The sequence below is a fragment of the Bison bison genome, unplaced genomic scaffold, assembly GCF_000754665.1.
Source record: "Bison bison bison isolate TAMUID 2011002044 unplaced genomic scaffold, Bison_UMD1.0 scf7180017864519, whole genome shotgun sequence".
Taxonomy (NCBI): domain Eukaryota; kingdom Metazoa; phylum Chordata; class Mammalia; order Artiodactyla; family Bovidae; genus Bison; species Bison bison.
The window spans coordinates 8,881,074-8,893,976 of NW_011495072.1; the positions used below are offsets into that span (position 1 = coordinate 8,881,074).

General features: G+C 52.0%; 1 protein-coding gene across 1 annotated transcript in view; it reads left to right on the plus strand.

Annotated features, from left to right (window-relative positions):
- The window catches only part of FAM212B (family with sequence similarity 212, member B), a 13,317-nt gene extending 676 nt beyond the window's left edge, over positions 1–12,641 (plus strand). The window contains exon 2 of the mRNA XM_010830819.1: positions 11,353–12,641. Coding sequence (XP_010829121.1) covers positions 11,353–12,201 — 849 coding nt within the window. The 3' untranslated portion in view covers positions 12,202–12,641. The remainder of the gene's footprint in view (positions 1–11,352) is intronic.
- The last annotated feature ends 262 nt before the right edge of the window (positions 12,642–12,903 follow it).

The window sequence follows — 12,903 nt, forward strand, 5'->3', positions numbered from 1 at the left end:
GGGGGCTGGCAGCTGGACCCGCGGGGGAGGGCCCGGCGCGGGAGGAGGGGCGCCGCCTGGCAGCTCGCGAGCGGGAGAGCGGAGGCCCAGCCAGATGTCAGGTCTGGGCCTGGGGAGTGCGGAGCGAGCGTGCAGAGGACTGGCTGCGGGGGCTGGGAGAAGTGGCACCGTCTGGGGGAGTGGAGAGCGGGGATGGAAATCGCGCAAGTGGGGAGAGGGGCGCCCCGCTGAAACTCCGTTGTGGGGCGGCACGTTGCTTCTCACCGACTTTCTATCCCACCCCCTCACACCTGCCACCTCTCTTGTTCTTTCCACCACCAGAATTCAGATAGATATTACAGACGTCCCCGCACCTGGGCCCCCACGCCCTCCCTGTCAAGCAGGCTCTCCGGGGGCTTTGCCTCCGTCTCTTTTTGTCCCTTTTAGTCCGTTTCTCTTGGAGTCGACCTTTTTTCGGTCTCTTTTCTCCCGTCCCTTTTCTTCTTACTCTTCAGAGCCAGGGTCATCCAGGCTCACGACAACAGACCTGGATCCAGAAAGTGTCAGCTCGTACTCTCCAGAGTCCAGGACAGCCTCTCCCACTCTCCACACTGAGGAGGGAGCTTGGCAGTTGTATCAGGGGCCAGCTTGGGTAGGAGGGGGTCCCTTTTGATTCTTCATGGTCAAGTGGCCCAGGCACTCTGTCTGTCCCACTCCATTTCTCTGGGACTTCCTCCTGAAGCCCTTTTTGTGCTGACACTCGGATGGGAACTTTACCCAGAGGATTGCTTCTTAGATGAGGGACAGAAGAGTCTCCATCATGTCCTTTCTCATGTTCATTTTCTCATGCTTTCCATGTCAGTTTGGAATGGCTGGTCCCAGCCCACACATACACAGTTCTGACTTTTCCCATTCATTTGTCCAGTACCAGAGAGAAAGGTCAAGATCATCAAGAGGATGTCTGAAGTCCAAGACTCAAGTCAAGAAAAGAATCTAGCAGAATCCTCTCTTTTTTGCTTGGAATCTGGGACCACACCACCCACCTCAGGATCTGCCTTAATAGAGGGTTTGTGGGTGTTCCTGGCATGGGCTTGAATTTTAAAATCCCACTGATTTGCATTTTTTACAGCACCCTAGGTGGGAGGTGGTGAGGGGAGGAAGACAGCCTGTGGATGCCAGGAGAATAAAAGAGGCAACAGGAATCTGAACAGAGCTGAGCTCCAGGTCTTGATTTGCACCCTCTCCTGCCAAGGACTTGAGCCCCAGTCTCCGGGAGGAGGAAGGGGAGAGGCTAAAGTCACCCAACTCCCCATTAGCTTTCATTTGGCCCTTTGTCTGAGCAGCTTCAGCCTTTGCCTCTCTTGGAGAGAAAGCCAAATGCCTGGCCTGGGGCCCAGAATGACACTCAGATGGGAGAGCTCTGCACCCTCCTCCACCCGTGGTGTTCCGCCCCCTCCCCAGTGCCAGTTTGCCCAGAAAGGAGACCAAGCAGAGTGACAGGCAGAGCTATCAGAGTCTTGTTCACTCCCTGACGCCTCAGCCCAGGGCTTAGGTAACAAAGCCAAATTGCAGTTCCTCTGTTTTCCCAATGGGAGTGAAGGAGAAAATGAAGCTGTTAGCTCAGGCTCAGCCTTTTGGCTCCTCTAAGGATTTGGGGGTTTGAATTCAATGCAGCTGGGTCGTGGCTGGGTTAGGAAGGTCTGTGATGGCGCAGGAAAGGCTTATAGTTAGTATGTGTGATGAGCTTAAAGTGTGTGTTCATCTCAGACAGAATCTTCCCCTCCCATCCAGGAGGGACTGTGTGTTGCTTGGCTTTGCCTTAACTTAGTGTGTGCCCAAGAATGGCACTCACGTAATACTGGTCAAGTTCTACATTCATTTATGCCATTAAATCCCCTTTAAGAAACATATGTCCTAAAGATGCTGTGGGTTAAAGCTGCTGGAAAAGGAAACATGAAGAATAAATTGTGAAATTATCTTTGTCGAGGCTGTTCTGAGCTCCTCTCTTGCATCCTGGCCCTGCCCTTGGCCCGGAAGATCTAGACAAGAAGAGTCTGTTTCTGCAAAACTGAAGTAGCAGAATTTCCAAATTTTCTGAGGCAGAAAATTTGCATTGTAACAAGTGAGCACTGGAGGGAGGCTGAGGACTGGGGGATCCTGGCTTAGTTAGGTTGATGTCCAGAGGACTATCCCTTTCCCCCTGTTCGGAAGAGGATGGGGATCTGGTTTCAGGGCTGAAATGTAGCAGGAGAGTAGCAGCAGCTGACACACTTCTTCATTAGGATGAGAGGGTCAGGCTGTAACTATTCAGTAGGGAATATATCTCTCCCCACTCCAGCAGCCAAAGAGAGGCCCTGCCTGAACACGGGCCTTGAAACCAGCTGTTCCTTATACGCTGCTCCCTTGAGGGCATCCAACAAATGGGGTAGACACAGGCACACAGAGGAAGCAGATAAAAGATGCTCACAGGGTGTCGCTCATGAGTTCAGATCAGTGTAGAAGAGCAAATAGAGTGCATAATGGGCGAGTCAAGTATAGTCAGGCTGGGAAGACTTCCTGGAAGAGGAGGAGGAAGTTGATAAAGTCAGCTTCTGGAATGTCAGTCCTAGCCAAAGCATGGCGAAGCAGCAGGGAGACGACTCTCGGGCCAGAAAAGTCCTTCTAGGAAAACCTGTTCCTAGAAGACAGTTGTTTGGCCACTAGCGGCCACAAGTTTAGGAGGTTCTGGTACATGGAGGAGGACCAGAGCGTAAAGGCAGAATAAGGAGGAGATAAGAAGGTGATAGAGCAGATACATTTAGGAACAGCCTTCAGCCCTTGAGGCAAAAGAGCAAACTTCCTGAGGCAGAAAACAGTTTCTGCAAAGGATCTCATAGTGTGATCGCCCTTGATGGTTAGATCTAGGGTGAGACGACTTTGGACTAGATTATGTGGGGTGGTGTGCTCAGTGGGAAGAGCGTGGAGCACAGGGTTTGGGGTCTCCAGGTCCAACTGAACTCAAATCCTGGCTCTGTGTGACCCTAGAAGATTACTTGACATCTCTGTGCCTTGGCTTTCTCATCTGTAAAATTTCTTTTATTTTAAAAAATACCTACTTTAGGGACTTCTCTGTGGTCCAGTGGTTAAAACTTTGTGCTTCCACTGCAGTGGGTATGCATTCAATCCCTGGTCAAGGAATTAAGATCCCAAGGAATTAAGATAAAATAATGATAAAAATAAAAACAGTATACCTACTGCATACAGCTACTGTGAAGATTATGTCAAGTGCCTCCCCAACTGTATGTCCCTAGCATATAACACAGTACCTGATGTGTTGTAGGCACTTGGTAAACTCACAGTGATGAACTAATCAGACTGGTGTGCATGTGTCTTTCATTCTCAGAACACACTTACTGAGTTCATACTATGTTTAAAGTACTTTGCCAGGCACTAGTAATGTGGCTACAAATATAAACAGACACTGATCTTGCCTTCTGAGAACTTAGAGTTTAATAGGAGTGATAATAATAACATATTCAGTTCAGTCACTCAGTCGTGTCCGACTCTTTGTGACCCCATGAATCCCAGCATGCCAGGCCTCTCTGTCCATCACCAACTCCTGGAGTTCACTCAAACTCATGTCCATCGAGTCAGTGATGCCATCCAGCCATCTCATCCTCTGTCGTCCCCTTCTCCTCCTGCCCCCAATCCCTCCCAGCATCAGAGTCTTTTCCAATGAGTCAGATCTTTGCATGAGGTGGCCAAAGTACTGGAGTTTCAGTTTTAGCATCATTCCTTCCAAAGAAATCCCAGGGCTGATCTCCTTCAGAATGGACTGGTTGGATCTCCTTGCAGTCCAAGGGACTCTCAAGAGTCTTCTCCAACACCACAGGTCAAAAGCATCAATTCTTCAGCACTCAGCTTTCTTCACAGTCCAACTCTCATATCCATACATGACCACTGGAAAAACCATAGCCTTGACTAGACGGACCTTTGTTGGCAAAGTAATGTTTCTGCTTTTCAATATGCTATCTAGGTTGGTCATAACTTTTCTTCCAAGGAGTGAGCGTCTTTTAATTTCATGGCTGCAGTCACCATCTGCAGTGATTTTGGAGCCCCAAAAAATAAAGTCTGACACTGTTTCCACGGTTTCCCCATCTATTTCCCATGAAGTGATGGGACCAGATGCCATGATCTTCGTTTTCTGAATGTTGAGCTTTAAGCCAACTTTTTCACTCTCCACTTTCACTTTCTGCCATAAGGGTGGTGTCATCTGCATATATGAGGTTACTGTTAATATAATTATCAACTGTTAATATCGATTCACAATTTTTGATATAATATGCCAGATAGCTCATGTATTATGTCAGTTGCCAGAGCAACCCTGAGAAGTTGGAGTTCTGTTATTCCCATTCGATAAATGAGACATGGAGAGGTGAAGTGACTTGGCCACAGTATAGGGCTGATACGTGGCAGAGCTAGGACTCAAACCCAGCCAGTCTGGCTGCAGATCTCACACTCAGAGCTAGCATATGCATGCAGATCTCTTGCACAGAAATAGAGGATACGTGCTTGATGAGAGGCATGCATTCAGTGCTCTGAGAGAGAGAGAGTCCCTCCAGCTAGTGGATCAGGGAAGGCTTCATGGAAGAGGTGACATTTGAATCAGACCTTGAGGGACAAATAGGGACAGGAACAGGAGAAAAAACAGCATTTCAGGCAGAGGATGAAGTGATGTGACCAAAAGATGCAGAGATGGAAAGCATAGGGGTGTTTGAAGACTGTCTAAAGGGGAGGTTTGAAGACTCACATGAGTTTGGCTAGAAAATAGGGTATATGTAGAGAAGTAAAGGCAACAGGGCTGAAAGGGCTGTTGAGAGCAGACTGTGGTAGTGGTGGTAGGGGTCGGGGGGTTGAATGCCGTGCTAAAGGGTCTGATCTTTTCCATATGTGTTACAGAGCAGCATGATTAGAGTAATTAGAGATGTACCTTGGGATCTAGGAGGTGGTAGGGGGTGGAAATGGCAGGAGAGGGAGGAAATTGAGGCAGGAAGATAAGTTAGAAGGTTACTACAAGACCACGCAGTAGAGTATGAAGACCCAAACCAGAAAGGAGAAAAGGAAGATAGCTTTTTGGGTTTCCTTGGATGCCCAAGGAATTGGGTTGATTGGCTGCAGTGGAGAGGGGCTAAAGCTGGACAGGGGAAAAGTGAGGCTGGGAGCTGAGCTCCCTACAGGGGCGAGACTGGCTCGTCTCTCAGTCTGTCTGCCTCTTGCCCAGGCACATGGCCCCCCAGTAGATTGTTCATTTGGAAAGTGGGCTCATGCATTTCACACCCGTCCCTCCTCCAGCTCTTGGCACAGTTTCTGCTTTACCTTCCTGTTGAGAGTTCCAGCCAAGAGCAGGGGGTTGTGAAGGTCCCTATTCACTGAGCTGCAGAATGGGCCACTTGGCAAAAGTGGGGCTTTTCCCGTTTCCGGCCCTGAACCCTCTTCTAGCTTCCAGAGGGGTTGAAAGGAACTGTGTGGGGATCTTGTGAGTAATGGGGGTGGGGGGAGCGAAGCAGGGCACACTGCCAGGTCTATGGGCAGAGCTGGAGCCTGTGTCAAAGGATTCTGGCTGAGCTGGGAGAGGGCGTGAGATGGATAGATGCAGGGCACAGCTGTGGGATCAGTCAGGGGCCTAGGAGAGGGCTTGGGAAGGTTGCCGAGGATGCTGGTGTCACATTTTCCCATCCTCACTCCTCCCACACCACAAAAGGCCCAGCAAGTGCCAAGGAGTGGGGGGAGCTGTCCATGGACAGCTGACACCACACTACCGCATTGAGCGCTCGGGGCTGGAGGGCCGGGACGGTGGGGTCTGGCCTCCCAGCAGCATCTTCCCCTTCAGCCCCAGGCAGGCAGTTCCTCTTTTCCCCTTTCAGATGAGTCAGTAAAGAGATGCCTTCCGTGAAAATGAACTGAATTGGGTCTTGGAGTCCCTCCAAGACTTCATGCTCTTCCTCCCTGTATGATGATAAAATTGCCCTCACATATCACACTGACAGTCCTGGTTTCTTCTCACAACAATCCCACGAGGCTGCAAACTCAGGGATTATGATGACATGGAAAGCTCAGGCCGGGCGTGGCATCCCAGTCCTCCCCCTAATCCACCTCGGAACCTCAGTCTATGGAGCAGTGTTTCCACTGGAGGTGGTCAAGATAATCAGGAGATACTCAGATGAAAAACTTAGTTTTAAATAGAGGAAGTGTTACCATCTATTTATGGAAAGTGATATACGTTTCATATAAATTTCCATATAAAAACATTTATTCACATGAACAGATTAAAGTATTAAATAGGAGCCTAGGTCATTTATAGATATGATGAAATCATGACGTAAAGTCTAGGGGATTGTGTTCGGGCAAACACTGAGGGAGAAAACAAACCTCCCAGATCCCAAGTTTCCTAATCCGTTAGGTGGGGGTAACACCACCTGCCTCGACAGCCTCCTAGTAATTGTGGTCACGGTCACATAGAAGACAGAGCAAGTGCTGCACGCACGTGAGGGGTTATCATTTTACACTCAGACCAAAGCACAGAAGGTTGGTGAGTCCACGTCATGTTGAGTGGCCGAGTCAGTCAGCTGGAGCACCCAGGTCCCCACAGGACAGCATGGGGCTCCTTGCACACACTGGGGTTCCCTGCAGGCATCCAGCTCTGACACAGGGAGGAAGCCAGGGCCAGTTTAGACTGCAGCGGGAGAGACTAAAGTTTGACAAGAAAGAAATTTTTAGAGGAAGTGCTGGGGACGGGAGATGGACTGTGGGGTGGTATGGACTCGAGGAGGCGGTGAGACCTTTCTCAGAAAGGATTCACACAGGATACACTTGTCATGGGTATTGTGCCGGGTGGGGGAGCAGGCTACCTCTGTGCACGTGTGCATACACGTGTGTATAGGCATGTATGAGTGTGTGTGAGCTGGGGTGGAGAAAGAGAATAGTGATTGTTAGAGCCATTCCCACTCAAGCCATTCCCACCAATCAGAACTAATTAGACCCTCTTGCAACTTTTCCAGGGGTTCCCAGGGTGTCATAGTGGTAAAGAATCCGCCTGCCAATGCAGGAAATGCAAGAGACCCAGGTTTGATCCCTGGGTCAGAAAGATCCCCTGGAGGAGGAAATGGCACCCCACTTCAGTACTCTTGCCTGGAGAATCCCATGGACAGAGGAGCCTGGCGGGCTACAGTCCAAGGGGTCACAAAGAGTTGGGCACGACTGGGTCCACACATGCATGTGACTTCTTTGGCTGAGCCCTGGGGAAGTCGGGTGTGATTCGGCAATGGAAGGCCAGAGAGGAGCTCAGCACCTGCAGCCTGGAGATGGGGACTGACTGTTCATTTCTAGCTCAGGATTCTCTCAGACTCGGCCCCTTTCCTTTACAGCCACCCAGCACCGCTCTCTCTTGTCGCTCTTCGGCAAGAGACACCCTGGGATCTGATCATGTCCCACGCTCTGGGGAAGACAGCAGCCTGCCCTCTGGCTCTTTTTGCTTGGGTGACATCACTCCCCTGGGGCTGCAGGGAACGGCAGCTCACCTCCCAGTCAGGCCCCAGCGGATGCTCTGACCTCCCCAACACCCCCTGGCCTCCCTGTTTCCCAGACTCGGCCTTCTTTCTTCCATTCTCAGCCCCCTGACAGCTGCCTCTTGCCCTCCAGTGTCAGCGTTCCATGCCCAGCTGACTGAATCCGGCTGGACAGTGGGCAGGGAGGTGCTGAGGCTTCCTTTTCCTTCCCCTCTCCTTCCTCTGTGTGGGGCCAGGGTGGGAGAAGGGACCGGACAAGATGTTTCTCCCTGATTGGGCCAGTTAGATGGACAGAATTTTGTCCCTACTCTGTGTTAAGGTTCACTGAGGAAGAAATGGGCGGAAGTTCTTGGGAAGTCTTAAACTAAGAAAACAGCCACATACAAACACACATTACATCATGTCATCTGTTCAAAGCTGGGCCAGGAAGGAGCTCAGAAATTAAAAGACAGACTTTAAAGAGCCTTCCCAGATTACATGGCAGAGCTGGGATTTGAACCCTGTTCTGTCTGTCTCCAGTACCCAAGATCTTAACCAGAACACTATCATTTTCCATAGGGCTGTAACTTCAGCTCTTATTTACTTAAATGGGGCCTCTTTTTAATGGGCAGCCCTGAGTTCATACATTACCCACACATTCATTGTCACTGGAAAAAAAGGTACAAAATGTCAGAGTTATTTCTTAAGGATTTTTCCATACTGGAAGAAATTGAATGGGGTCATTTCATTCCTCCCACCGCCTCTGATCTGGATTGTGTTCAGCCTTCTGGAAGGAAACCTGCGAGCTCCGACTCCGTGCCTCTTGGTGAAATGAAACCTTGAGAAGCGTCCCTGACTCTTTCTCCCTGGGTAGTGACTGATCGTCAGAGGACAGCAAGCAGTCCAGGAGGGGTGACTTCGGGGTACTCTGTGTCCATTTTATGGATATGTAGCAAGTGCAGTGGTGCTGGCTGGGTTCTGGGGTAACACACTGATGTGCAGACCTCAGTCTCTGCCCCCAAGAAGTAGATGCTCAATGAATGTTTCATGAACGACACACCACTTACATGCACAGAAGAGCTGGGGCAGTTCTGAGAGGGGTGAGCATTTTAAGTATCATGGAAGAGGTTCTGACGAGAGCTTGGGGTGTATATGGGAGCAGATTATGCTTCTGAGGGTTGGATGTCTGTGGTTTGGTGGCCAGAAGGCCGGCGAGGAGGCTCCTGCTGCACTGCAGAGAGTAGAAGGACAGATGTGCGGCATCCGGGGACAGAAGCCGGGGTGGAAAAGCCAAACTTGACCCCAAGGCTCCAGGTTGGGGTGAGTGTACAAGGGAGGGGACAAAAATAGAAGAGTCAGAGCAGAAGTTTGCCAGGAAGGGACCCTGAGGAGTTTGGTTCAGGGCTTAGAGTCTCCTGACTCTGCTCTGGGTCTTCCAGTTGTAGCCAAGCTGCCCCCAAAGGAAGGAGTCAGGAAGGTGGCAGCTGCAGGAGACAGAGCAAGGGGCTGCCTGCACATGCGGGCACACCACAGGCTGTGTCTCTAGCTACTGCTGCCACCACTCAGATGGAGCATGCTTGCCCAGCAGCCTGGCAGACCCCAGGCTGTCAGGCCTGACCACCACTTCTTGCTCTTTCTTGGGCAAGGTGCTGAGTGTGGGAAGTTCTTTACTCAGCCAAGGCCTCCTTGGCTTCAGGGACGGTCGGTCAGTCTTCCACTGTCTGTTAGCACCGCTGGCTCTGGAGAGCCTGGCCACCAGGGAAGCCTGGCCAGGGCCCCAAACCCCTACCAAAGCCAAAGTTGGCAGGAGCGGGTCTGACCCCAAAGCCCAAGAGGATCAGTGCTGCAGAGCCTCTGCACCCCCGCTCTGAGCCCCTCCAGCCCTGCACCCCATGGGCTGGGCCTTTTGCCTTAGGACAAGGCCAGGAGGTAAAATGATCCCTGTGGGTCTCCAGGGGGCTTAAGAAACAGATGGTCCCCTCACATGAGGTTTGCTGTTGTAACTTGAGCAGATCTGGAGAGGGAGCTGGCAGGACCAAGGCAGCTTGGGCCCCGGGGACGGGAACCTTGTGAATGTTATCAGACGCAACATCCCCTGCCCAGCCTCCAAAGTGGGCCCTCACCCAAGTCAGTCTCTCAGCCCCTTCCAGCTGGCACCTGGGGCTCTGGCCTTAGACACCCACAACGGGGCTGGGGACCCTGTCCCCACTCTTGGCGAGGGCAGTGTAGCCAGTTGGGCCAAGAAGACAGGAAGAGCACTGGAGCTAAGTCAGAGCAGCTGAGAGAGAACAGGTGTTTGGAAGGGCGAGAAGGGCCGGGCAGAGCTGAGCAGCATGCGTGCGTGCTCAGTTGCTCAGTTGTGTCTAGCCCTTTGTGACTCCATGTCCTGCAGCCCACCAGGCTCCTCTGTCCATGGAATCTTCCAGGCAAGAATTCTGGAGTGGGTTGCCATTCCTTCTCCAGGGGATCTTCCCGATCCAGGGATTGAACCCTTGTCTCCTGCATTAGCAGGTAGTTTCTTTACCACTGTGCCCCTTGGGAAGCCCCAGAGCTGGGCAGGGGTCTCAGCAAACAGAAGCTTCCTGGCTCCTTATCTCTCTCCTGACCAGCCAAATGTGAACAGCAGTAAAATGAAACCCCAGGCCTACTCTCTGAGCTCATCCTCTTCCCCTAACATTCCTCTCAACCCTCTTCCACTGCCTAGCCCTCCTGAGGTGGTGCTTGGTGGTTAGGACTCTAGCATTGGGAGTAAGATGTCCTGGGTTTGAATCCCAGCAACATGAGCTGGGTGACCTTAGGCAAGTTACTTCACACTGCATTGTGGTTAATGGATCTGTTAACATGAGAATTATAATACCAACTTCCTAGGGCTTATATAAAGATGAAACGAGATGGTGTGCACAAAATACTTAGCTCAAGTCCTGTTCACAGTAACTGCTCACAAACTGTTATTGTCATCGTCATCCTCGTCTTGTGGAGGCTAAAGAGAAGCAGGCAGAGACACAGAGGACACAGATGGACACAGAAGTTTTTGTACCCTCAAACTGATCTCGGCCCCACCTCTTACTATCTATGTCATCTTGAGCAAGTTACTTATGTGCCTCAGTTTCCTCATCTGTAAAATAGAACAGTATTAGTCACTACTGGCTCAGACGGTAAAGCGTCTGCCTGCAATACGGGAAACCCAAGTTCGATCCCTGGGTTGGGAAGATCCCCTGGAGAAGGAAATGACAACCCACTCCAGTACTCTTGCTTGGAAAAATCCCATGGACAGAGGAGCCTCGTGGGCTACAGTCCATGGGGTCGCAAAGAGTCGGACACGACTGAACGATTTCACTTTCACATAGACTGGGCTTCCCGGTGGCTCAGACAATAAAGAATCTGCCTGCAGTGCAGGAGACCTGGATTCAATCCCTGGGTTGGGAAGATTCCCCGGAGGAGGAAATGGCAACCCACTCCAGTATTCTTGCCCGGAGAATCACGTGGACAGAGGATCCTGGCAGACTACAGTCCGTGGGGTCGCAAAGAATCAGACATGACTGAGCGACGAATACTTTGACTTTTCATGGGGTAGTTGGAGAGATTAAATTTTGATTAATTTATACATATGCATATGTGTATACCTATATGTAGCTTAGGACAGTGCCTGTCTTAGCAAGTCAGCTGCCATCAATATTATTTCCTTAATCCAGCCTTATCTGTGTTAAAACTCCTCCTCTCCCAGTCCTGATCTGCACTATGTAGGCCATACAGAGGCGGGGTCAGCGGCAGGCTGGAGTGACCCTGGAGGTGTATGTTTGGGGAGCAACCCTTGCCCTGGCTCATGGGCCCTGTGCTCTCTCCCCTGCAGATGTCCATGAAGGAAGTGGGTGATGGCTTGCAGGATCAGATGAACTGTATGATGGGGGCGCTGCAAGAACTGAAGCTCCTGCAGGTACAGACGGCCCTGGAGCAGCTGGAGATCTCTGGAGGGGGTCCTGCCCCAGGTTCTCCCGAAAGCCCCCGGACACAGCTCGAGCCCCCTCAGTGGGAGGGCAGCAGAGGTCCTGTCAGACCTGGGGCCTGCTCCCCCTCCAACCAAGCTTCTCTTGGCAGCACCAGCAGCGGCAAGTTTCCATCGCATAGGAGTGTGTGTGGGAGGGAGCTGGCCACCCCGCCCAGGACACCGCTGCCAGAGCCCCAGCCCTCTGCCCAGCAGGGGCCAGAGCTGGCAGAACCTGATGACTGGACCTCCACGTTGATGTCCCGGGGCCGGAATCGACAGCCTCTGGTGTTAGGTGACAACGTTTTTGCGGACTTGGTGGGCAACTGGCTGGACTTGCCAGAACTGGAGAAGGGTGGCGAGAAGGGTGAGACAGGGGAGGCGGGAGAGCCCAAAGGAGGGAGGGGCCAGCCTCGGGAGCTGGGCCGCAGGTTCGCCCTGACAGCAAACATCTTCAGGAAGTTCTTACGTAGCGTGAGGCCTGACCGCGACCGGCTGCTGAAGGAGAAACCAGGCTGGGTGACACCCACGGCCTCTGAGCCCCGAGCTGGACGCTCCCAGAAGGTCAAGAAGCGGAGCCACTCCAAGGGCTCTGGACATTGCCCCTTCCCAGGTGCCTCGGAGCCCAGAAGAGGAGAAAATGCTTCCACCGGCTGCCCCAAGGCCCTGGAATCCTCGCCCTCTGGCTTTGATATTAACACAGCTGTTTGGGTCTGAATCCTAGAGACAGAAATATGACTGAACCCAAAAGGGCCAGGTCCCAGTGCTGGGCCCCTGGGAAAGAGGCCAGGCGAGGTCCCTTCCCGCAAGAAAGGACGAAGAAGAAGCAAAAGGGTCTGGAGCTGGGTTGACAGGCCTGTAGTTGGGAGAGGCCATAGCAGGCGCTGGCTGGCAGGGGAGGGCAGAGCTCCTAGACAGAGAGAGAGAGAGAGAGAGAGAGAGAGAGACAGTGTGTGTGTGTGTGTGTGTGTGTGTGTGTGTGTGTTGCAACCGGGCTGGAGGTAACAGCAGGGGAGGGCCTGAGGGAGGAGACCAGGAAATCCGTCTGACATTCCTTCACTGCCCCCAAAGACCTCACTTGAACATTCTGCATGGATCTGGCACTGGGGCCTCAGGTTCCCCAGAGATGCCGCCAATAAAGACCTTGTTTCTCATGTCCCCAGGCTTGTGTGCTTCCTTGGCAAAGCACTGCTCCAGGCACAGATATTGAAGCCCAGCCCTGCTGGGAGTGGGAGCAGAGTGACAAATTCCCACCCCACCGCCTTCTGTTGCCTTTGAGATTTCACCCCATCTCCAGACCCTGGGCCACAGCTGAATAAGGAGTGTGTGTATAAGGAGTGCATGGGGAAGCCCACGCCTTTCCACAAGCACAGGAAAGAAAGCCAGTATTTGTATGGCGTGCTAAATGTTTGGAATCCT